Source organism: Solanum dulcamara, chromosome 6 (genome assembly GCF_947179165.1).
Source record: "Solanum dulcamara chromosome 6, daSolDulc1.2, whole genome shotgun sequence".
Classification (NCBI taxonomy): Eukaryota; Viridiplantae; Streptophyta; class Magnoliopsida; order Solanales; family Solanaceae; genus Solanum; species Solanum dulcamara.
Window position 1 is genome coordinate 5,810,014 of NC_077242.1, and position 27,104 is coordinate 5,837,117.

Sequence of the window (27,104 nt, forward strand, 5' to 3'; positions counted from 1 at the left end):
AATCTTATTAAATTAGCTTATTTTATAAGAATTTTCTATATGATTTATAAACTGAGGATCAAATAATACGAAACGGAGGACAGTACATTTTGGCTTTCACCATGTGCTTGCTGCTTCCTCCACTCTCTGCTTTCCCCTTCTCTCCCAACCCCACCCACCCCACTCCCTCTCTTTATATATGCACTGTACTAACACTTTCATTTGAATTTGAAGACCCAAATGGAAAACATGGGGTTTCTATTTCTCTCACTATTATTGCTTTTTTCAGTAGAAACAAAAGCAAAAACAGAGCATTTTTTTCTTAACAACACAAGCACTGGAGGCAGCAGCAGCAATTCCATAGATGGAATTAAAAGTAGTTGTAATATTTACCGTGGAAAATGGGTTTATGATTCTTCATATCCACTTTATGATTCTTCAAATTGTCCTTTCATTGACAATGAATTCAACTGCCAAAAGTACAAAAGGCCTGATAATTTGTACCTCAAATACAGATGGCAACCTTTTTCTTGCAACCTGCCAAGGTTAGTAGAAATATATATTTGACTCATTCTGTTATTGTTTGTAATTTTTTTTGTCTTTTGTTGAAAAATGTTGATTATTTGCAGGTTTAATGGGTTGGTTTTCTTGGAGAAATATAGGGGGAAGAATATAATGTTTGTGGGTGATTCATTGAGTTTGAATATGTGGGAGTCATTAGCTTGTATGATTCATTCATGGGTGCCAAAGGCTAAAACTGCTGTCATAAGGAAAGAAGGACTTGCTGAAATTATATTTCTGGTAAGTCTATTTTATTTTTTACTCATCTCATGTTGATTTTTTGAAAATGTTTTTTTTTGAGCCGAGAATCTATGACAAATGCCTATAAGTGTAAGGTCCATGTAAATCGACTCTTTATAGACCTTATTTGTGAAATTAGATTGAACATGTTCTTGTTGTTTTGCTCATGCTAGTATCTTTTCTCAGTCTAATAGCAGGGACGGAGCTAGAGCGATGCAAGGGGGCAATTTTGAAAAATTATATAAATAGGAAAATAATATCTTTTTTTTTTTAAAAAAAATTCCTATCTTCATCACTGTCTTGCAGTAATTCACCTATAGTTCAATTATTTAAATATAATTTTAAAAATAGATAAAATTATTTTACTATGACAAAAATAGTTTTTATAGTTAAAATTAAGTAATAATATGTTAAATTAAAACCTCATTCAAATCTTGTTCTTCTGGTTCAACTGCTCTTTTTTTAAATAAATAAATAAATAAATATTTGCGAAAATGTTGGAGTGTCTTTATTTAAGACATGCTTGTCTTGTCCTTGTCTTTATTTAGGCCTCAGAGAAGGTAAAGTTTTGAAAAAAAAGGAAAAAGAACAGGGTAATTTTTACTACATGCATGTATTCAAGTTATAATATGACGTTGGGTGTGTTTGATACGGAGGAAAACACTGTAAATATTTTTTATAATTTTTTCATATTTGATTGATCAAATTGTTATGAAAAATGTTATTTTAAAGAAAGTTTAGTGTTACTTGTACCACACGGGATGCTTATTCATAATTACAGGAGTAATAATAATGCATGCTTTAATTACAATATATGGAAATATCAAATATGCTCTTTCCATCTGTATTTCATTTTATTAAATTAAATCACCAAGTGGCTAGATATAATTAGGAACTTTTGTTTTTTATAAATTGGTGTTTTAAACATTTGAATTTAAATTGTTAAGAATTCTCGTGATTTTTTTTATTTTTCAACTTTTTAAGAGGTGACAATAATCATAATAATTGTGGAAAAATAAATAAAGCCTGCAGCGTGTTTCAATTTTCAAGTTTCACTTTTATTTGTTGTTTTGCATAATAAGGACAACAATGTGCCGGCCGCTCCATATTTTTATTGCCTTCTCTTTCTTTTTCTTTTTTTCCCTCACAAAGGCGAGAAGTTTAATTTAAAGAAAAAAAATGAATAAATATAGGATGTGTTTGATACTTTTTTATTTTTTTTAAAAAAAATACTTATTTTTTAGTGTTCGGTGATAAAATACTAAAGGGTCGGGAGTGGGGCCTTAGGAATGGTGGAGGTGGGATTCAAGGAATAGGGGTTGGGATCGTTAAATGGGTACAAATATAGAATGTCATTTATAAAATTTATTTTTCTTATTTCTATTAAATAGTCTTTTTTTTTATTTTTAGAAAATATTTTTTTCCGTACCAAAACATTCCATAATCTAGCAAATCAGGGAAACATTTATGAGAATTGAATTTTTTTGTCGGAATTTAAATTCTACTTTTTTTTTTTCGTTTGTCCACTTTTCTTTGAATCTTCAATCATCAAACATTTCTAAAGCTGGATTTGACAAATATTGGAAAAAGAACACACGGCAATCATGACTAAATTTGAACACAATTTTGGTGTTTTGGAAATTAAAAGCATATAGATTTGTCATCAATTTTGCCGGAGATCACGTCGTAATTAAGGGTGGTTTAGTAGAAGGAAAATGTTTTTCTTACTCTCTAGACAAATAAGTAGAAAATGTTATCTAGAAATAATGCATATATTCTAGACAAATATTATTAAAGTTTAGTGTGAAATGTTTTAGAGAATATTTTTCAAGAATTTTGACAAAAAAAAAAGGAAAAATTTTAACAATGTTTTCCTTCATACCAAACACACTTTTTTATCGACGGACACAAAATAATACTCCTTTCTTTTCAATTTATTTATAAAGTTTTGATTTGACACAGAATTTTAAAAAGTAAATAATTTTTTTAAAATCTTGTGGTCTTAAATTAAAAATATATAAAATCTATCAAAACATCTTTTAATGTTGTGATCTTAACTAAGTCAGATAGAAAGTTATAATTAAAGAATTGTAAAAAATAATAACGTTATTTTTTTAAAAAAACTAAAAAATAAAGTAATTCACAAATTGAAATGGAGGGAATAGTAACGTTTGTAATATCTAGCTTGCTTAACTAGTAATACACTAATTCTGCAAAAAAAAAGCATTTACACTAGTTACAAAGAAAAAAATTTATTACAAAAAAACAACATTTATACTAACTTACATACTATAGGTTGAAAATTTACTAATAATATGTAGGAATTTTACACTGCTAATATAGTATATTTGGAGTAAATGAATTAATGTTATGCAAATGAGGCCACACCTAGTTGTTATGTTAGTAAGTTTGGTAGCCCATTAATTACCAACGTCATACTCTTTTCTTCTCTAATGTCTAAAGTTTATACATGGCCAACAACATACTTGGACCACTTCTTTACTACTTATGCTAAGTGTTTAATTGCTTTGATTTTTCAGAAGAAATAACTTTTCTTTTCTTTGTAAAAAACATCACACTTTCTCCATAATGAAAAAGATATTTACATGTGCAGTGTAGTACTGTTATTGTGTTTAAGCCACAAGTAGGTTCAAAATAGTCCCTCAGCAGTTTTGATCTTTTAAATTTTCATCAGTGAGTACTTTGGCTCATCGAGGGCATGTCGCAGTTGTAGTTCATCGAGGATACGGCTTTAAATAAGAATATGTGGAAAATACATAGTAGGATATAAGGATAGAAGATAAGAGCGTGTTCATACTAAGTAGGTAAGAGTTTATTGACTTCTTGTCCATTCTTGTTCATAGTATTACTCTTTTTTTAAAATTTTTTGTTATTATATGTTTTGTGTAGTTTGATTAATATAGTATTATTTTGTTGTATTGTTGTTCTGCACTTGTGCTACTATAAGTTGTTTTATTATTGATTGTTGTTTCTTTTCTTATTTTTGTTATTTTTTTTTCTAGACTGTTTTTATTTTGAGCCAAGGGTCTTATCTGAAACAATCATTCTATCTCTGAGGCAGTGTCGGAGCCAGAACTTTTATTAAGGGGATTTAATAAAATTTGAAAAAGTAGACATATGAACTAGTTGAAGGGGGTTCAACATCAATTGTATATATACATAAAAAAATATTTTAACCATATATAAATAATATAATTTTCCGCCAAAGGGAGTTCATTTTCAAATGAACCCTCTGACTGTAAGATGGCTCCGCCCCTGCTCCGAGGTAAAGTTTAGGTCTACGTATATTCCATCCTTTCCAAATTTATTTTATGGAACTACACTAAATATATTTTTGTAGTTATTATTATAAGTGATCACTTTTGCTCTTCGTCAAATATTTATCAAACTCTTTTTTTGGGCATGTGTAATACAGGAGTATGGAGTTAGATTGCTATTGTACCGTACTCCTTACTTGGTGGACATGGTGAGAGAAAATGTTGGAACTGTTCTAAAGCTGGATTCTATAAGAAGTGGCAATGCTTGGAGAGGAATGGACGTCTTGATTTTCAACAGCTGGCACTGGTGGACCCACACCAAAAGTTCTCAGCCGTAAGATCCTTATCTTATTCACGATTTTCAACCGCTCGCATTGTTATTTTAATTTAAAATAAATTAATTCAAACAGACTCTAACACTAAATCAAAAAGTCTTTGAGATATATAATCGAGTTACTAGAAGGTAAATCTGATAAGTGGATCGAGTGGATCTATAGACATATTACCCCATTAAATGGACCCATTTACCAGCACGACCCGCCCCTTCCAAGCTTGGGTTTGGCTCGACCCTTTTTTGAAAGAGGATTTGGGCCGGTTCCACAAGCCTAATTCATCAATTGGCTTCGGCCCAAAATCGATTGATAACATGTCAGTCAACTTGGTTCATTTAATTTTTTTTCGAGAAAGGAAAATAATGGATCAATGGTTAAGAGCATGTATAGTATTTTTGTTTTCTTATTAATTTGGTGTAGGCGAGTGATCTCAAAATAAAAATTTGACTTGAGATTTTAGAAGGTGCAAAATAAAATATAATTTTTTTATAATTGCAGGTGGGATTATATGCAAGAAGGGAACAAAGTATTCAAAGATATGAACCGTTTGGTAGCTTATTACAAAGGGATGTACACGTGGGCAAGATGGGTTGACCGAAATGTTGACCCATCTAAAACCAAAGTCTTCTTTCAAGGAATTTCCCCAACTCATTATGAGTAAGCAATTACTTCTTCGAATAATTCTAATTTATGATTTACTCTAAACTTTTTTCTACTACCCAAAATAGCAATAAAATAGCAATAATTACATTTAGGGGGTGTCAAAGGTAGATATTGAGTTGGATTTGAACGGATCAAAACTAAATTACTAAATGAACGAGTCATTAACCACTCAAATATTAGTTGGATGGAAATGAATTTGGGTCAAAATTGCTAAATAATGGGGTATAGAACACCCCATTCGTTTCTTATCAAGTTTTGATTTTTAAAATTTATTTTCTTATAATAATTAGTTTAAACCTATTATTATTATTTTGGCTTTATTATGGTAATATATCAAACAATTTTTTTTCTTTCTAAAGAGTCGATTTGGACTACATATTCAGTACTCCAGAATTGTACAAATTTTAGATTTTTTGAATTTGGCAGGTCAAATGTTCGATCAAACTTAAACGAGTTGGGATAGATTATTTTACTACTACTTGTTACTACATAAGGTTCCTTTTTTAACATGCATTTATTATTGTAAAAATTATCAGGGGAAAGGATTGGGATGATCCAACAAAATCATGCAAGAATGAAAAACAACCATTCTTTGGCATGAAATATCCAGCAGGAACAACTCCAGCAACCATTGTGGTTAACAAAGTACTAAGCAGAATTAAAAAACCAGTTCATTTATTGGACCTTACAACACTTTCTCAATATAGAAAAGATGCACATCCAACTTATTATAGTGATCACAATACTTTAGATTGTAGCCATTGGTGTCTCCCTGGATTGCCTGATACTTGGAACCTTCTTCTCTACACATCACTCATCGGCTGAAAACACATCCAAAGAATAAAACCAAATTTTATGTTCTTTATAACAGCATCTCGCTATAGCAGTCAAAATGTATCTGAACAAACGACGCTGTTATAGAAAGGTTTGATTGTGTCAAATGATTTTTCATACTGTAAGGTGATTTGTGTTTAGGAATTTGTTTGACTTTAAATTGTCATTTGATAGTCAACAAAATAAGAATGGTTTAGTGAGTGTTGAAGTGTACCATAGAAAAAAATATAATTTTTAGGCATGAGAGGATGCCTTAATTAGTTGAATTGATGAGGCATATTGCCTTAGAATTTGTACTTAATTTCTGTTGATTCAATTGATGTTGTAAGATTATTTTTTATTATGATAATTTAAAAGCAAAAATTATGAATTTGTTTTATTTATGGCTTAGTAGTTAAATGATTGATGTTTCCAATTTTTTTGTTAGTATAAAGATCAATGTAATGTTTAACTTGCTAATATTTATAAGAATTTCTCAAACGACAAGGTACTAAAGGTCCACTTGGCCAACTGCAATTCTCCTTAAGAAGTTGCCAAACCAGCACCTCAAAGTAAAACAAAGAAAACCAAGAAACCACAGGCCGCAAAAAAGGCTTGGCAGGTTGTAGTTTAACAAAGGGAAACCTCCACTTGAAGGAGAGAGATCTCGACTGCAGCACGGCAGTGGTGTAGATGGTATGCCAAATGGCATAGCAAGAATAGTATCAGTATAAACAACACGTGTTGGTAGGCATCATTAGTCGATCTAAAATCTACCACACAATATAAAGTAAATATTTAGCAGAAAGCATGCAATTAAAATTTGCACCACCCAAATCTTTATACACATATTCTTACCGTCTTGATTACCTTAACCGTAAGTAGTACACTTGATTTCAATCTCCTACCTTATTCCGCTGCCAATTCTACCACTTTTTTCTCAAGCTCTCACACCAACATCCTAGATCTTGATCACTTTGTAAGCCATTTGCAAGACTACAGATATCAAAACGATTTTAGAATTTTTCAATATTAAGTCTGTGTCTGACCCGCTACAGCGGCTTCACCATAGCGGGATTCACCCCGCCATAGTAGTATGCACAGAGTTAGAACCTCTGAATTTCTCCCTCAAAATCCCCATTATCACACGTAATCATAAGACCCCCACATAATCAGCCTCTAAGTCACCAAACCCAAACTTAACAATACGCCTACTACCTTCCACTTGATCATACACTTCATACCTGATTATGTGAAATATGAATAGACAACCTCAACATAGTAAAACAGAAGATACAAAATCACTTCAATAATATAGCATCACTCCGACTCTCATTTCTTAACTTGGATCAGTTTACACAATGAACATGATTAATTACAATTACCACAATCAATTTTGTTCTCACATGAAACCCTAAACACATACCTGATCTTGTCATGGAATCCATAACTCAATCTGTTAGTGTACCGGCACGGCATCCATTTTCATAGTTAGTATACTGGTGTGGTACCTGATCTAAATGTACCGGGGTGATTTTCGATCCAACATAAAATGACATATCATAATCACAATCACAATTACAGTGCATAACAACCACACTTGTACAATCAAGTAACACATTTATTGATTACAGTTTGATCAACGTAGAGTCAAGTAACACATTTATTGATTACAGTTTGATCAACGTAGAGTCATTTACATTTACCCTTTATTTTCTGAATATGCATTAAATAATTATTTCACATGGAATAATCATCATAATAACACACACATATATACACACCTATATATATCAGTAGCTCAATACTGGACCCCCTTACGAGTACACATTCATTCCCAAAAATTACCTCTCAAATCCCATGAATTAAATACACTCTTGTTCATTCTGTTCCTTTTGATTATCACCAGTATCAGGGTCTTACTATAACCCAACAACTTTCCTTACACATAAACCTTACAAGAATAATCAACCATCTCAACAAAAAATATCAATTAAACAATCAAGAACTAGACAACGATCAGTAGTCACAGAATAATCATAACCCACATAATACATTTTTGCCCTAAACAATAATAACAACTCATTTAGCTATTCAGACTCTGTACTCGAAGGCTTAGACATAAAATCTAACGTCAATCTACAATATATATTATGCACTGAGAACATATCTATAACTACTCGATTAAGAAATCAGCCTACCTAGGTGTCAAGCTACTGCAACAAGTAAGTTGTGTTGCTGATGATCTTTCTTCTTCTTCACATTTTCGAAGGTCAAATCATCTAATAATAGCAAGTACAAGAGTAATTATTACTTTAAAATTCAAAATCATTGGTTCTGCCCTTCAATCTACTCAAAAACTTTATATTTGGAATGGTTAGATCAATCTCTAGTCTCAAGGACATAATTTATCAACATAACTCAAATTCAAGAGCTATCCAACCTATTAATCCCCTTTATAGTAGAAAATTCCACCTAGGTCAACTTTCTACTCCCACCATAATCAATCTACTGTTATTATAAGGATTAAAGAATCAAACGAGTGCTGGATTGATGGAATGACTTACCTTGAAGGAAGAAATCGATAGAAAACTAAAGAAATCGCCCTCCCTTGCCTCAGCCTTACCTTGGACGAGTTTTGGAAGTAAATTAATTTTTTACGTCTGAAAATAACATTTAACTGCGCATAGCCCGCTGTAACGGCCCCGCTATGACGACCTCAGCTTTTCAGCACAGACAATTCTCAATAAAATTGTCATAATTTTTTACTTTAAATTACAAATGATGCAAACTTGATGTCGTTGAAAAGAACTCAACCAAACTCACCGGATCAAACTTGGATTGATTGATCATATTTTTATAGACTAATTTTAACTATATCTTTTCAGCTTTCATCGTGTTAAAATATTCGAACATATAATTTCTACAAGCAGAATTAGTTTTTACTTTTGGAGTTGCAAGAAATATACACCCATTATTTTATCAAATAAGATCAAGTTAGACAGATTGGCAATGTTAAAAAATTTAATGCAAGTAACATCTTTTTATTTAACGGAATATGACATACTCCTTTTGGATTTAATTAAATTTTGGATTTCCAACTCACTTCCACAATATACATTTGCTATAAATATTGTATTGGGAAAGCTTTTCCTTTACGTACAAATTAATTATTCCCAAGTTAAAAAAGAAGTTGTAACTTACACCTTGTTTGGATGGAAGTTACCGTTGTATTATATTGTATTGTTAGTTTAAATACAATATTTGTTTTGATTGTTACTTAAATTTTATTTTATCGTATCGTTTAAATCCATAGTTAAATCCATAGCATTTGTGTAACAACCGATTCGGTAAAATCGCATCATTATCTTAATATTTTCTTATCATTTTATCTTTATTTATTATTTAATAATTGTATTTTAGACTTTACCCTACATTTCTATAGTAGCTTTATCACATCCCCTACTTTTCTCGTAGGTTTATCATTCAAACTATTGACGTGTGACATTATGTAATGTCACAAAACGATACAATCTATTCACACATTATATTCATTAAAACATTAAACAACCATCCAAACAGAGTATTAGACAACTGATTTACTTAATATGTCTAGATTTCGTACATACCTCTGATCGTCTCTCTATATATAGGAAAAATCAAACAAAATGTTGATCAAGTCAACATTTTTTATCCAAAATAACTTAATTATTGTATGAATTATTTAAAATGGCCATTAGGCTCATTTTGTTTCAACTCAAAATGGCCTTCTTCTCTTCCTCATATTTTTTTTTTACTTCTTTTGTATTTTACTTTTTAAAATTTATTTTGTATTTCTAATAACAGTTTTCACATTGGCATATGTGATAAATTTTGAACTATATGCGAAGGTTAAATATATTTTTAAAATTAGATAAATTATACATAATATTTATGTGCTTTTATTAAAAAAAAATTAGCTCGCTTAGGAAGATGATTGGTACAACGTATACATATATTGTATAAATAGTATATATGGATGTGTATATATATATATATATATGATACATAATTATACATCATATATACATGATTATACAATATCGATATATTGCGTATATATATATATATATATATATATATATATATGTGTGTGTGTCCATTTTATTGAATCTTTTTTTGTTGCATATACAGTTAAAACCCCTCTCTCAATACTAGCTAGATAGCATTGGCCCGCGCCGACACATGCCTGGTCCAATGCTGAATCTGTTCCAAGGAACAGAGAGATGAAAGGTCATAATTGTATTTCAATGCATAAAAACAAAGTGATAATTAAAACAAACAGAGAGAGATCAGGGGTCATAACTTAGTTTGTTTACTTATTTGAACAACTCAAACTAAAATCAAAAAAATAATGAAACCTTTTAATTATGATAATTGGAAAAAAAATTATATATTAATTATATAGAGTCAAATATCATTTCCTATTTTTTAAATAATTTTTTTTATCACTTTCTCTATGGTGAAATAAGAATTGTAACGACCTAGTCCGTCGTTACCTAAAAATATCTACGGTAAAGTTATACAAATCTCATTCATCATAAGGTTAGGATCAATATCTTGGTATATGAGTGCATTAGTAGTGAATTAAGGTCGTGCTATGCTCCTATCTAAAAGTTGAGTTGAAAGTATCTTTCCGATTTAGTTTTGGACTTGAGTTCAAACTAAGTTCTACTTCAAAAGACTATATCTATCTGCTTATAATAAATTAGGTGGCCCACGACCTATCAAATTAAAGGTCTATGCGTCTTCTTTCCAACGCCACCAAATTTGCCTCATTTGAAATTCGAAGTAAAAAATTATGCCCATTTTACTAAGCACTGTCTGTGCTAAAGCCACTGTGGCGGGAATTAGGCCGCTGTGGCGGGATGTTCCCCCTGTGGGGGATAGACGAAAATTAAAGTCGGTAAAAAAATCCCAGAATGGATTATTTCATTCCCACTCCGTTCTTAAAAGACCAAAAGCGATCTATGTCGATTTTCTACTGGTTTCCACTCCAATTTGTGCTAAAGATAAGTAATTTACTCCCTAAACTTGTAATTCAATTCCCGGAACTCGCAATTGTTGGTGGGTGATTATTGAGGGAGGATTTTGGCTTGAAACTAATGGTACAAAAATCCTAGTTTGGGTGGAAAAATCATGAGTTTGGCTTAGGATTTGGGATATACACATAATCTTGAAATATTTAGGTCATTTGTGATTGATTTTGTATTATTCTATTATTTTAGACCAAGAACAAGCTAAGTTTCACTAAAGGAGTCAATTTTCGCAATTAAACTTCTGCAATAGTTGCTCGGCGCCCAAGTAGGCTAGGTTTTCTCAATTGAGTAGTTATAAATGTGTTCCGATTGCATAATATATCGGGAATTGACGGGAGATTTCATGTTTAGTCCTTCGGGCATGGTGTCTTAATAGATGAATATGTTGTTATTGCGGTTTATGGTAGGAATGTACTATGTGGGTTATGATTATGCTGTGACTAGTGATAATAGTCTAGTTCTTGATTGTTAACCTTAATACTTCTTGTTAATATGGTTGATAGTCCTTGTAAAGTTAATGTGTAAGAAAATTATTGGTTAGAGTGAGATCCTGAGACTTGTGATAATCAAGGGGGTGGGGGAGGGAGGGGTCCAGTATGGGGCTTTTGATCCATATAAATATAGGATATATGAAATAGTTTAGTAATGCGCGTTCATGCAATAAGATGAAATAAAATTAATGAAATGACTATTTATGAACAATTACATGCAATGAGCCTGATTACTTGATTGTGCAAGTATGTGAACTATTCATTGTGGACTGTGATTATGTATTGTGATTGTGATATTAGATCGGATGTCACGTTCCGACACATATATTGGATTAGGTGTCGCTTTTTGACACATATATTAGATTGGGTGTCACTTTTTGATACATACTAAATATTGGATTGGGTGTCACGCCGACACACTAATAGTTTGGGTATGGATTCCATGAGAGAACCATTATGTGGCTATCATCTGTAAATTAATCTTGACTATATGTTTGATGATAGAGAAACTGACTTAATGATAATTGAGCATGCCCATTTTATGTAATAATTAATATGAAAGAATCGAAGGTCCAAGTGTTACCATGTTAACAGTTGTAATTGAGATTTACACGGTAAAACTGTATATTGCTCTTAAAATGATAAATTGGTAATGTGCTTCTATATATATGCATGTTCATATAATGTTATGGTTGCTAGATGCATCCGTATAATAGGTGTGAGGCCGTGGTAAACGAAGCGAAGAGCAGTTGATGTGTGGTTTAATAAGATTAGTGACTTAGAGTCAGATATTGATGGTGTCCTGTTGGTATATGTGAAAAAAAGGGATTGGGGGAGAAGTCATAGTTACTGTCCGGCCAGGCCACTCTGGCGGGAGGAATCCCGTTATGGCAAGGCCGCCAGAGCGGGATAGGTCCCGCCACAGTGGGCCAGTACGCTTATGAGATAAGTCTTAGTTCACTTAAATGTTTACTTCTTCCAAGTGAGATATTAATTATTCTAGGGCTAGTTATTGGTGTGAAAGCTAAATGTAATAGACTTGTTAGACAGAGTTGGTAGTGGCCCTAGTTTGAAAACTTCTCTATGTGATAGAAGGGTTAGGCCTTGATTTGTATTAGAGGTTGCAATGGACCAACTAGAAGGGATGAGAGTTAGGCTTGAATGAATTTAACGAGGTTATCGAGAATAGTAAGAGCTGCGCATAAAGGTTTGATGGTGTATTTCTTAAGAGCATGTTTTCTTCTCGTTGATTTCTTATATTATGCGGTGGGTATCGGATTGGCCGATGACGCCTACTAGTACGTGTTATTTGTACTGATACTATTTTTTCTATGCTACTTGGCATTGTATGGTTGTAGGATCAGTGATATTTCTTAGGTGAAAACGAAGATGATTCTCCAACAGCTTCTACTCTTCCTTCCTTTATGGTGGGAGCTGTGTCATTACATTATTTATACTTTGTATCTTTAGAAGCTCTTGTACCTGTTTAGACTAGTATCCTTGAGGGTGTTAGATTGTTCTTTGTAATAAACCATCAGAGTTTTAAGTTGATATAAAGTGATTTCATAACTCTTTTGGCCTATTAATGATAATTGTTAAACTTTCGCATGATATTTTATAAGGATTCTCCTATCTAGATGTTAGAATAAGTGCCCGCACGGCCCAGTGGGTTGGATCGTGACAAGAATACATTAAATCTTCTTTTCATATTATCAACTTTTAATTTTAACATATCAAATTACAATAAAATTTTAATTCTTTTTCACTCAAGATCTTGTTTGGATTAGCTTATAAGATGTTTTCAGCTTTTTTTTGAGTGTTTGACAGGCCAACATAAAGTCATTTTGTGCTTAAAATAAGCCCCCAAAAATAATTGAATTTTTTTGACTTAACTTATCTAAAACAACTTATAAGCCAAAAATTTTTTTTGGGTTACCCCAACTTTTTTTTAGCTTATAATAAGCAATTTTCAGCTTATAAGCAGCTTAAAAAAAACTTATCCAAACAAGCTCTTAGAATCACTTGAAAAATTCAATTGTAATTTTTCCAGCAAAAATCTTCTTATACTAGAAAGTATATGTATTACAATTAATACTTAGAAAAGTTCATTAATTACTTATAAAGTCATAATATCATAAATGAAGTAAATTTTCTAATTTTTTAAAGTGTTTAATTAAATGATACTAGAACTTTGTTTGATATTTTAGAACTTTAAATTAAACTATTTGAAACTTATTATCTATCTATAAGATTTTTGAAAACTAAAACCAATGTATTGTATTGTAACAAATGGCTATTTGTTTAATAATTTGTAAGAATCTTTCTCATTATATAATAAGATATAAAAATTCTTTATATTAAAAAAGTATAAGCTATACACACAAATGATACTAGTTATATTAAAAATAAAGTTTTTGGGGCGTAAGAGTCGAAGCCCTTACCTTATCAAATAGTTTATGAAACTATTTTTATACAATTTCAAATGATAAATGTGGAAAAACTTTCACTTTACGGGATATACTTTTAAGTTTATGAGGTTTTTGCTCATCACAAGTCGAGCAAATACCCAATTTCTGTCTCAAGAGTGTCAATATGGAATTCGAGACGAACAATTTTATATTATGGATTTGAGTTTCAGTCATTTTTAGAGGCTTGTTAACAAAGGAGATTCAGTATTGCCTTTGGAGAGGATTTATATGTGTAACGCTATGCCAGAAAGTTGTTGTTATATTCTCACACACACATAAATCCTCTCCAAAAGCATTATTGAATCTCTTTTATTGACAAGTCTCTATCCAAGTCTACGCGCACTACTTATTGAATTGATTATCAAAAAGTAAACCCTTAGCCCTATTACCTAGGAAACCCCTACCCTAAGTAAGACGGTTCTCAAAAATGGCTAAAACTAAAGGCCCTTTACCTACTTACTTTTATATTCTAAATAGAATCATTCAGTAAGAGTCATTTTTGGGAGTTGTCCAATGAAGGACATTCAATATTGTGTTTGGAGAGGATTTATACTAGTGAAAGGATATGACTGAAAATTTCTGTGATATACTCTCACACACATAAATCCTTTCCAAAGTCAGAAAAATAGGAAAAAGTGCTTGATATACTCTTTAATAATTTATGATTTAGAGTTGATATATTATTACTATAAACGTGGTTCACATCTATACCCTTATCGTTATAAAAGCGGCTCACATATACTCTTACCGTTAACTTCCATATACCCTTTTCATAAGAACTGAATTTTTTGGCTATATTGTAATTTATTTTTTGTATCTGTAAAAAAAAGAGAATTTATATTAAATTTTACAAGAAAATTAGTGAAAAATAATTTTGACCATCAAAATAATAAATCCAAAAAATAATATTTTTGTTAAAAAATGAAAATCTAAATTTATTTTTTTCACTCTCATATCTAGGTCATTTGTGTAAAACATTAGGAGTATATGTAAACCGCTTTTGTCAGCTCTAAATCGCAAAGTTAAGAGTATATTATGCCTTTTTCCCAAGTAAATATAGTGAATTCTGATGATCAACATTTAGAGGTGACAAAATTGTTGGAATCATTGTTTGATCATTTGATTAGAGTCTAATTTCATGATGAGAGTTACCTTAAGCAAGCTAGATCCTGGGAAACCGAGAATTTTATTCCTCTGTGTATGAAGGAACATATCGGATGCACTCAAATGGTGGATGACTTGAAAAAAAGATGGTGTTTTCCTTTGTTTAGATAGGGTACTTGTTCTTTTCCTCTCTTTTTTGGGTCAAAAATAAAATAAACAAAGAAAATGATTTAATGGTCTTACCCTTGAATCCTTCATGTGACATACTTTGCTTAGAAATTTTCTCCTAGAAATAACAAGGGTTAGAGGAAAAATAAAATAGATAGAAAACACTAACAGAATGATTATCAAACTAGTAGGTAATATGTCACTTGCAATAAGAAATTGTTCTTTATAAATGTGTAGTGAATTTGCATGATATAAACAATTTTATTTTAAAGATAATAGCTTATGGATGATATCTTTCTTGTTGTCCACTTCATATAGGAAGATCTTGGAACAATAAATAAAATTAAACTGTCCTAGTTTGATTTGACACGGAGTGTAAGAAAATAAAAAAGATTTTTTCATCTTGTGGTCCTAAACTAAAGTTATGTCAAATGTACCAAAATATCCTTTAATCTTGTGGCTTTAAACGTGTCACGTAGAAAGTTGAAATTAAAGTTTTACCAAAAAAGAAAAAGGGTCATTCTTTTTGGAACAGATTAAAAAGGAAACTTGGTCATTCTTTTTTAAATAGATGGAGTATATAATAAAAAATAATAATAATAATAATAATAAGAATTGTTTTGCTCCAAAAATCACACGCCCAATTCAACTAATTGTTTGGGCGTTAGTTTTGATCAGCCCATTTTTGGGCTAGAATTACATCTCCTTTAATTTGAGTCTGAATCTTCAGCTCCTTTCTTGAGCTTATTTTGGGCTTAATGTGGCTTCAATCAAGAACCCTTCGTTTGTTGGCCACAAAAGTTAAACACCTAGATACTTATTTCTTGTAATCTGTCGGTTATCAATATTGTCACAACTTCCATGATTGTATATATTCAGTGAAATCTCGCTAAGTGGGTCTGGAGAATAACAGTATACGCAAATCTTACTATTAACTCGTGAAGACCCTCGCTCTGTCATTCAAGTGTATCAAACCCGAGTAAAAGAAGAAGAATATAATGAAGAAAGCATAGTAGTGATAATCGAAACATAATAAACAACATATGACAAGAACTACAAGGGTATGACTAGTACTACCACAAGTACTAACAAGCCTAAACCTTCACAAAACAAAACAACACTCTACCCCTACTAACCTTCTATCCTACTACGCGAGACGCGGCATCCACTCTTTCCGATCTAGAGTCATGTCCACGATAATATGAAGTTACATCATATTCTCTCTAATTACCTCTCTCCAATATTTTCTCAGCCTATCTCTACCCCTCTGTATACCCCCTATAACTAGATTCTCGCACCTCTTCACTCAGACGCCAGCATAACTCCTCATCATATGCTCAAACCATTTGAGTCTTGCTTAATTCCCTCATCACCAAGAAGTTCTCATCCATTGTACTTTAAAAATGCTTGCCACTGGATTGTTTGCCAAGTGTTGAGAGCTTTATGATCCGTCTTATACCTGAATTCCAAAGCACACTAATGAAAAAAACTGCCAAAAATCAACCTAAAAAGGATCGAAAAACCCTACCTCACAGGTTGATGTTTAGCACCAAAAATGAGAAAATGCAAATTGGCCTCTTGAGGTTTGTTTCTTTAGAAAATTTTTTATTATAAAATATTGACTTAGCCTAGGTCGATTTTTCAAAATAAGAATAAAAAATTTGCAAGCAACAAAATTTAAAGAGATGCATATACAATTAATTTGGGACCATAAAATTCAAAAATCTCCTTTTAATTCTTAATTTCATATTCAGTAAACTAAGACATTGAGACGGGGGAGTACCGCAAATATAAATCTAACAAGGTGATCTCCAAGATTATGAGTAATAGAGTAGCTGGAATTCTTCCTAGGCTTATCTCTGAAAATGTAAAGACTTGTCCCCGTCATTAGGAATAGGCCAATGGAGAAGGATTTCAAGCCAAAAAACTTCGGATAGTAATTTCGGAAAAATTTAGTCTAGGCCAAACTTGAACGAATTCTGAGTTAGGTGAAGTCTAGGGTGATCATGTGAATGATGGGAGATCAAATCTCTATTTTGATTGGATAAGATGATATCCAGGACGATATAGAGTATTTACGGCTTAGCAGACTCGCATTCGGGCGAGTTAAACACCCAAAATCGAAGTTGGTGTGAAGGGTATATTTTAATGTCTTGGAAAGAGGGTATGTTGTAAAAGGAGAGGCTTGGAGACTCTTTATGAGCTCTGTGTCTCCGCCTATACCGCCATTGTGGGATTACCGCCGCCAGAGAGAGATTTTCCCGCTAGAGCGGGACAGTCGCGGGACTTAAGTCGTGAAAAACCCCAGAACAGTTTTTTCTGCAAAAATAGTTCCTAAGTCTTCAAGAGGCAACCTAGGAAGATTTCCATTGATTCCTCATGGATTTCCACGCTTAAGGTAAGGATTTTACTCCCTAAATTCATGCTTCGATTCCTAGAACCTAGAAAGTATGGTTGGTAATCATTGGGGGGGGGGGGGTTGAACTAAAAATTAATGGTGGGAAATAGCCCTAGGGTAAAGTTAGGATCATGGGTTGGCTTAGGGTATGAATTGTATTATATTTCATGATAGTTAGGCTATTGTGTTGATCCTTTATATGTATTTACTGTTTTCTAAACCAAGAACGAGAAGAACAAACCCGGAAAGGAAAGATTCTTGCATTGTAAGATTGTTAAAGCTTAAAATTGAGGTAGGTGATGGTCTAGCTTCCTGTATGTGTTTTATATTCTTGTTAAATTAATTCATGATATGCATATGTGTAGGGAAACATGCAAGATTATGTGTGAAATGATCACTTGCTGGCCTGTTTTTGTGATGAACCTGTTCTTGGTGGTATAATGCTGTAAATACTGAATGTATTTGTGATTGTGTATGCTTGGATTGGGTGTCACGTTCCAACACATAACTGGATCGAGTGTCATGTTCCGACATGATATATTTGGATTGGGTGTCACGTTCCGATACGTATTTGAATTGAGTGTCACGATCCGACACAAAGTTACTTGTTTGTAGGTCCCTTGAGAGGAACCTTATGTGAAGTTATATCATGTGGAAGATATTGAGTTGTGATATTGCCGAATATGGTTGAACTTGAGATTAGTTGACTTATTTTGTATATATATATATGTTTATTATGTTGAATTTACTTGTCTATGATCCGCTTACTGGCTAACCGCGTGATCCTACTGATACTCCTCTTGCTTTGCCATTATGTTGAGTACAGGGCATATTCAGCCGGTTGCGAGAGACTTCGGTTAGAAGATTAAAAGCTTGATAAAAGTCCAAGGGTGAGCTATTCTGTCATACTGTCGTGAACTTTCTCATTAGTCTCAATCCTTCTTTCGGGACTCAAATGTTCAGACTTTGTTTAGTATTTTTACTTTTTTTTGGAAGTATTCCCCTTTTCTTAATTGACATTTGTTAGATTTTTTGTACGGACGACTTTCAGTTCTTAGGATATTTCCGCATTTTTAGTTGTTGTTTAGATTATTTTCTGAATTTATGGGGACTCATTATTAATCCTTGATTTATTTCTGTTTCCACTAATCTTTAACTGTTATATCTCACAAGTGTGATAGCTTGGGCCGTAAGAATGGTTCTCACACCGGAGAATTAGTGTGGGTGCCAGTCACGACGGGTCGGGGTGGTAACAAAAAATCACTCAGGTTTTATTAGAGGTAGACTTATTAATGAAAAATGTTCTCCTAGTTCAGGAGATTATCCATGTTATTAGAACTAAGAATGATGGTGGCAATGTTGTTATTAAACTTGACATATCAAAAGCCTATGATAGGGTTAATTGGAAATTTCTTAAAACAGTCCTCGGAAGGTATGGTTTCTCTAATTTTTGGGTGGATTTAGTTTGGAGGTCCATCTCTATCTCCAACGTATGGTATTCTGATCTAATCAATGGCTCCAGGAAAGGATCTTTTCAATCTTCCAGCGGCCTAAAGTAGGAGATCCCCTCTCTCCGGCTCTCTTCAATTTGAGGGCTGAGATCTTATCCAGAATGGTCAACAACCTTCTCCACAATCAATTATATACTGGTTTTTCTATGTCAAGGTTTGGTCCTTAAAATTTCTCATCTTGCTTTTGCGGATGATGTGATCATATTCACATCCGGTAATCAAAACTCCCTCAATTTGGTTAAGAAAACTCTGACTAACTATGTTGCTAGTTCTGGACAACTCATTAATGATGAGAAGAGTTTCTTCCTTGTTAAACCTAATACATTTTCAGAAGATCTTGCTAGAATCAGAGACACTACTGGTTACAAACACAAGGCATTTCCCTTTGTCTATTTAAGGTGTCCTATCTATTTGGGAAAGAAACTTATTGCTACTTTCAATGACTATGTGACAAAGATGGTAAGGAAGATCTCAGGTTGGCAAGGAAAACTTCTTTCAATAGGTGGGAAAGATTTACTTATTAAACATGTCCTCCAATCCCAACCTATCTATCTACTTGCAGCTATGAAGCCTCCAAATGATATCTTGTTACAAATAGAAAGATACACGACAAGATTCTATTGGGGTACTACTGATGAGAAAAAAATCTACACTGGAGTTCTTGGGCAAAAATGTGCTACCCCACCAATGAAGGTGAAATTGGCTTTAGACGATTGAAGGATATTAGTGAGGCTCTTGCTATGAAAAGATGGTGGAATTTTAGAACCGCCAATTCTCTTTGAGATAGCTTTATTAAGTTTAAATATTGTCGATTAGCTCATCCAGTAGACAGAAAATGAAGAGCAGGACTTTGCTGGCAAAGTATGTTAGATGTCAAAGACAAAGCAGAGGAGCAAATGTTATGGAAAGTTAACTCAGGAACTTCTAATCTATGGTGGGACAATTGGACGGGTCTAGGGGCCATTGCCCAAATTATTAACTATGATTACATTAATAGAATTCAAATGGTGAAATATCTGATTGTGGATGGTGTTTGGAACAAAGACCACATGCATTTTCCTGAATTTCTCTCTGAAATCATTCTTAATATCTCAATTGGAAGACCAGCCAGGGATGATAAGTGTGTTTGGATGCGTTGCTCTAGTGACAAGTTCACCACTTCTTCAGCTTGGATGATTAACCGACAAACTCATCTTAAAGACCCTTTCTTTCAAAATAGTTGGCACAAATTAGTTCCTTTTAAAATCTCCTTTTTAGTTTGGAAAATGTTAAAAAGAAAACTTCCTTTTGATGATATTATTAAAAGATTTGGTATTGTTTTTGCTTCCAGGTGTTGTTGTGTAGTCGGCAAAACAGAAACTATTCAACACACATTCATCGATGGAGACTTGGCCAAGAATATTTGGAACTTCGATTGCCATTTCATGGGAACCTGGCACAATCAGGACAATTTTTTTGAAATAGTGGACAGCCAAGGCAAGAAATGGACTTCATAAAGAGATTATTAAAGCAACTCCTATGATTATATGTTGTGAAATCTGGAAAGCTTGGTGCTCAAACAGGTATGGCAACACTAAAGTGTCTAAAACTAGATTAATTTATAATGTTGTTTATAATCTTAAGTGGAAAATATCAAAGATCAATTACAACCCACATTGAAAATGGCACTGGAATGGACTTAGCAGGTAGATCATGAAGATTACGCACAAGGTCGAGTACATCATAGTGAAGTGGATCAAACCCCCATTAGATTGGATAAAGGTCAATACGGATGGCAGTCACAGTAGCAAGGAGTCGATAGGAGCTGGTGGAATTATTAGAGATCATAATGGAGCATTTATCTATGCATTTTCTAAAAATCTGGGCAAGGAGAGCAGCAATCTAACAGAAGCATTTGCGGCCAAATTAGGGGTACAATGGTGTATTTCTCAAGGTTTTCAAAACATAATCCTTGAATGTGATTCCTTGGTTATTGTCAATATGCTCAAGGGCAATATGAACATCGCATGGAAACTCCAAGACTCCATAGATGATATAAAACAGATGCTCTCTCAGACAAATCATATGATCCAACATTGCTATAGAGAAGCTAATCAAGCTGCGGATGCGCTAACCAAATGGAGCATCGAGGAACAAGATGGGCAATTTTTTGAGTTCAAAGATCTTCCCAAAGGTGCGAAAGGGCCATAAAATTTACATTTGTACAAAGACGTTCTTCCTGTAGTTATACATTTGTACATTTCAACTCCGATTTGATATATTTCGATGTTCTTAAAATGATTTTTTGGTGCAAAAAATAAATAAAATGAAAACAAAAAAAAATATCGTTCGATATTAGATAAAAAAAGGTATATTAGCCCACGACCAATGTATAACTAATGTGTAATAACATCAAACATCAAATTTAAACATTTAGCCAAGTATCAACAAACTAACGCAAATGTATAAACATTATCTTAGATTATGGAAAGGACCAACCTTGGTAGCATACATAGGAAGCTGGGGGTGCGCAAAAATCAAATCGATCAATAAATTAAATCAAAAAAAATATTATTGAGTTAGTACTATTGAGTTATTGGATTAATGAGTTTTTAATGATTTTATAAAAAAAAAAATTATTGAGTTAGTGGTTTGATATTGATTTTTAATATTGGATTATTGGGTAAATCGATAACCCATTAACACAATAGTAATTTACTATTTCACCCCTAAATAAATATTAAATATTAATATCAATATCTTATTGGTTACTACTTTTGCTTTTTAGCCTTCAATTCACATTATCGTCCTAGTTCTTTTATTTGTATTGAACTTGTAGAATTCTTTTCATGTTAGTCATTATTGTTTCTATTTTATGAGCATTTCCGTAAAGTTATATTATTGTCTTGTCACGCCAAATTGTTGGAGAAGTCACAAGGTCACCCAAGACCTCACCTGATTCAGAATTCGTCCAAGTCTGGCTTAGGCTATATTTTTCCGAAGTTACTACTCGAAGTTTTCTGACCCAAAATCCTTCCGCATTGGCCTATTCATAACGACAGGGACAGGTCATTACAATTTTCTGTTATTACTTTATACATATTGGTTTCTATTTCAAATCGACCGATGATACCTACTCAGTACATGTTGTCCTATACCAAACTCTATTTGTATTTTTCCTTGTTTTTCTTTTATGGAGTGCAACGAGTGTACCATCAATTTCGACTCGCCCTTAGCTCTAGCCAGTCTCCAGTATATCAGATTCCAGGGTGAGCTATCCTTCTAACTCGTGTTGGATTCTTTCGATCATGGCATAATGTCCTTAGCTTTCAGACATAAACTATTTTATTTATCTATTCTGATTTGATACTCTCAGACTTAGCATTTTAAGATTAGATACCCTTGATGTGATTTTGAATCGTAATAAATAATAACTAGAGAAATATAATTGTAATTTTTTGAGCAAAACCTTCTTATAACCACTAGAAAAATACTACTATATATGTATTATAATTAGTATTTTAAAATTTTCATTACTTACTTATAAAGTCATAACATTAAGAATGAAGTAAATCTTCTATTCAAATTTAAATTTTAGTTAAATAGTAGTAGAACTTTGTTTGATATTTTAGAACTTTGAAATGAACTATTTAAAATTTATTATATATCAAAAAGATTTTAAAAAACAGGAACCAATGTATTTTATTACAACAAATGAATATCATTTTATTAATTTGAAAGAATTTTTCTCATTATATAATAAGATGTAATGACTTTATATTAAAAATTGTAAATTATATACATAAATGAATGACTAGTTGAATATATATATATATATCCTAAAAATCGATTAAACACTGAACACTTAATGTACGAATTAGAATTATATAATATAGAAATATGCTCGGAGCAAGTTATGATTCAAAGATATGATCACAGGAATTGGCCATTCACTCGACTCATAATTAATTAAAAAACTTATTAACTTGAAAATATGTCCGTTAAATAGAATTTTTTTTCGTTTGTCACTCAACATGAAATCAAAATTGTTTCATAAATTATTTAATAATTGATCAAATAATTTATGGAACTATTTTAATACTATATCGAACAACAAACAAGAAAGTTTTTCAGGATATATTTTCAAGCTAATGAATCTTTTTACTGATCATGAATTGAGTGAATGTCCAATTTCTATTATCATATTTTTAATAATTTATTTTCAATTAATATATAGCTAATTTATTCAATCTCTCTTGAGATATTATTGATTTTAGATAAGATAATATTAATTTTAGTTTTGAAATGTTTTTTGACTGAAGCAACAATTATAAGAACAATTTAACATTATTCCATAAGCAATATATATGTTTGAAAGGAAATCAAGTCTTTTTTATTTGATTAAGCATTTTCATTAGATCATTATAATTTACTTATATTATTTTTCTTTACAATTTTAATTTGAAAAAATAAATCTAAATCATAATATCAGAATAACTATTATGTGTTAAAGAAAGTTGATTACAATAATATTTTTAATTTTTTTTTATTATTTAGTGGTCCCAATTTTTTATCACTAAATAGAAAACGAGTAATATTTTCATACACTTCAATTTTGAAGTTTTAAAAAAATAGCTTAATCTAGTAGAACTTTAACTTTGAATCCATCTAGGATAACCTTTGGACTAAGCTATTACGCTACATTAATAAAGATATACACGACGGCAAAGCAACACGTTAGCATATTAGCTGCTGAGTCGTGCAGTTCAACAAATCAGCTATCTTCTCACACGTTGCTCACCCATAGCCTATACTGAACCACTTGTCAATTATTAAGAAAAAATAGTTATCCCAATCTTGAACCGTTTTTCAATATAAATTCTTAATTATAAAAGACTCATTTCTTGTTACTAAACTCTTCATCACAATACTTCATAAACCAACAGAAAATATTAATTTTGTTGTCAACAATGGCTTCACAGCAAGCAAGAAGAGAGGATGTTACTGATGAAAGCAAACTCCAAGTTGAGAAAGATAGAGTACCGAAAATGGCTAGCCATTTTGGGTCTCTAGCTGATAAAGTTCATGAGGATGCTGCAACTTCTCCTGATGATGTTCATGTCAAGACCACTGTCACTAGTACTGTTACTGATAATCAAGGTGATCAGGGAGAGAAACAACAATCATCTGATCCAGGGAGAAAGCAACAAGTATTTCAAGAAAAACCAGGAGGTGTCAAATTTGAAGTTCATGGCCAAGAACAGAATGTCTCCTCAGACACAAACAGAGGAACCCAAATGCAAAAACAGAGCAAAGGTGATGATACTGAAGAGACAAAAGGTTCATCTTTGGAGGAAATTTCTCAATACAGAGCAATAGCACAGCAGAATTCAATGGACTCTATAAGAGCTGCCGAAGAGCGCTATGAAAAAGCCAAGGAATTGGGTGCTTCTACATTGCATAATGTTAAAGAATCTGCAACTCATGGACTTGGTGCAACAGGTACTTATACAACAGAAAAAGGTACACAAGCTAAAGACACTATTACTCATGGCCTTCAAAAGGGAACTCAATATGTTGCTGAAAAAGCTGGAGCTGCTAAAGACACCGCACTCGAAAAAGGCCAACAAGCTTATGCTGCAACTAAGGATACCCTTTCGGGTGCCGTACAAACTGCAGCCCAATCAGCACAACAAGCTAAAGATTACACAATGCAAAAAACAGGGGAAGCTAAAGATTACACTATGCAGAAAACAGGGGATACTAAAGATTACACAATGCAAAAAACAGGGGAGGCTAATGATTATTTAGCCCAAAAGACAGAGGAGGCTAAAGATTATGTTGCACCAAAAACAGGGGAAGTTCAAGAAGAGAGTAAAGGTGCAGCAACTTATGTGGGAGAGAAGGCAGCTCAAGTTAAAGATGTTACATTAGAAACAGGGAAAGGTGCAGTAGGATATGCAGGGAAAGTAGCTGAAACTGTTAAAGACAAAGCAGTAGTAGCTGGATGGGGAGCTGCACATTTCACTGCTGAAAAAGCTGCAGATGCTACTAAAGCTATAGCTTGTGTTACTTCTACTGTTGCAGGGTATGCGGGAGGGACGACCGTCGCCGTGAAGGATGTGGTGGTTGATGCTGGAAAAAAAACAGTGGGATTTGCGGAGGATAAGTTGGCTGCTGCAAAGGACTATGTAGTTTCAGCTGAGGAAAGTGCGGTAGAGTATGCAGCTAGGAAAAAAGCAGAAGCAGAGAGAGAATTAAAAGCTAAGAAATTACAAGACGACACCAAGGTAAGCAAATGGTACTTGGTTTTTTCCTCGAGTAATTAACTAGTGTCTGATCAATGGTTCATTTTCATTATGTTTTTTTGCATTATGATAATAATCCCACTCCTGTCACCCAATGATTTTAGACTAAGTTTCTTTTCGAATAGATACCTGAATTGCTAAGCACAGCTTTACGAGCTGATCTATTTTTCGAGCACAGCTTTACGAGCTGATCTATTTTTCGAGCACAGCTTTACGAGCTGATCTATTTTTCGAGCACAGCTTTACGAGCTGATCTATTTTTCGAGCACAGCTTTACGAGCTGATCTATTTTTCGAGCACAGCTTTACGAGCTGATCTATTTTTCGAGCACAGCTTTACGAGCTGATCTATTTTTCGAGCACAGCTTTACGAGCTGATCTATTTTTCGAGCACAGCTTTACGAGCTGATCTATTTTTCGAGCACAGCTTTACGAGCTGATCTATTTTTCGAGCACAGCTTTACGAGCTGATCTATTTTTCGAGCACAGCTCGTAGCGATCTATTTTTCGAGCACAGCTCGTAGCGATCTATTTTTCGAGCACAGCTCGTAGCGATCTATTTTTCGAGCACAGCTCGTAGCGATCTATTTTTCGAGCACAGCTCGTAGCGATCTATTTTTCGGAGCACAGCTCGTAGCGATCTATTTTTCGGAGCACACGATTAGTAATTGTTACACTTACTTCTTTGAAGTACATACTTGAATATCAAGTATATCTCGTAACAATTTATCTCCCTCCCGTGGCATAAGATAGGTAATTGTAAGTTTCATTGGAAGTAGATATCTGAATACCAAGTATAGCTCGTTACAGTCTATCGTTTGGTGCATACAATAGGTAGCTAGTAAGTGTACTTATTTAAGGCTTCCATCTTGAAATGTGTTACAGGGAGAAAACAGAGGATCAAAGGTGGATGAAAAAGAGAGCAGATTCAAGCCAAAGGAGAAAACCGAAGAAACCTCCTTCGAAGGAAAAGAAGAATCAGGAGTCGGAAAAGAAAGCAAGCAGCAGCAGCAGCCAGTGGAAGGTGCAGCAGTGGTATTGCAAGCCATTGGCGAAACTATAGTTGAGATTGGGAAAACAACTACTGAACTTGTTGCTGGTCGTGGGGATGAACCAGTTGTGGCAATTGAGAAAGAGTCTACCACAATGAAGAAAACTTGAGATGGACGGACATATTCTGAGCGTTATTACGTTTTGGTTTTGGTTTTAAGTTGGCAATGTTGGGTTTTTGAGTTGGTTTTATTTCTTTGGACTGTCCAATAATTAGCGTAAATCGCGTAGACTTGTGTTCTATGTATGTTCTTTCACATGTTGATAATATAGTCTTTTGGAACTTACTTTTGTGTGGTGAAAGTTAGCCTTATTATATTGAATACATCCCTAAAATTCGGTGCAAATTGCTAGTTTTTTTTCCCGAATTATTAACCGCTTTAAAAATAACTTTTTAGTTGATTAATTGAATTTAAAATAGATAGATCAACACGAAATTAAATAATTAATTATTTTCAATACTAATGTCTTATAAGGGGAAAAAATAAGGCAACTCTGTGATATGTCGTTTCTCCTTATACAAAGTCTAGGAGTAGATTCGATAGAGTAAATCCTTTTCTAATTTGAGTACCGATGGTATTCTATGAAACTAAGGTCAAAATGCTAACACTTCTATGTTGCGTTTTGGTATATCAAAAATAAGTTGGAATTAGTTGATAATCTACTGGAGCCATGTAGATAATG

The 27,104-nt window shown here is 32.9% G+C and overlaps 2 protein-coding genes across 2 annotated transcripts; both read left to right on the plus strand.

The window, feature by feature from the left end:
* The first annotated feature begins 98 nt into the window (after positions 1–98).
* LOC129893096 (protein trichome birefringence-like 39) lies at positions 99–6,257 on the plus strand. Its single transcript, XM_055968590.1, has 5 exons — positions 99–524; positions 609–780; positions 4,217–4,392; positions 4,889–5,047; positions 5,590–6,257. The coding sequence occupies exons 1-5, from the start codon at positions 220–222 to the stop codon at positions 5,876–5,878; spliced, it is 1,101 nt and encodes a 366-aa protein (XP_055824565.1). The 5' UTR covers positions 99–219; the 3' UTR covers positions 5,879–6,257.
* Positions 6,258–24,002: 17,745 nt separating this feature from the next.
* LOC129892280 (seed biotin-containing protein SBP65) lies at positions 24,003–26,753 on the plus strand. Its single transcript, XM_055967844.1, has 2 exons — positions 24,003–25,353; positions 26,256–26,753. Exons 1-2 carry the CDS (start codon positions 24,034–24,036, stop codon positions 26,529–26,531), a joined length of 1,596 nt encoding a protein of 531 aa, XP_055823819.1. The 5' UTR covers positions 24,003–24,033; the 3' UTR covers positions 26,532–26,753.
* The last annotated feature ends 351 nt before the right edge of the window (positions 26,754–27,104 follow it).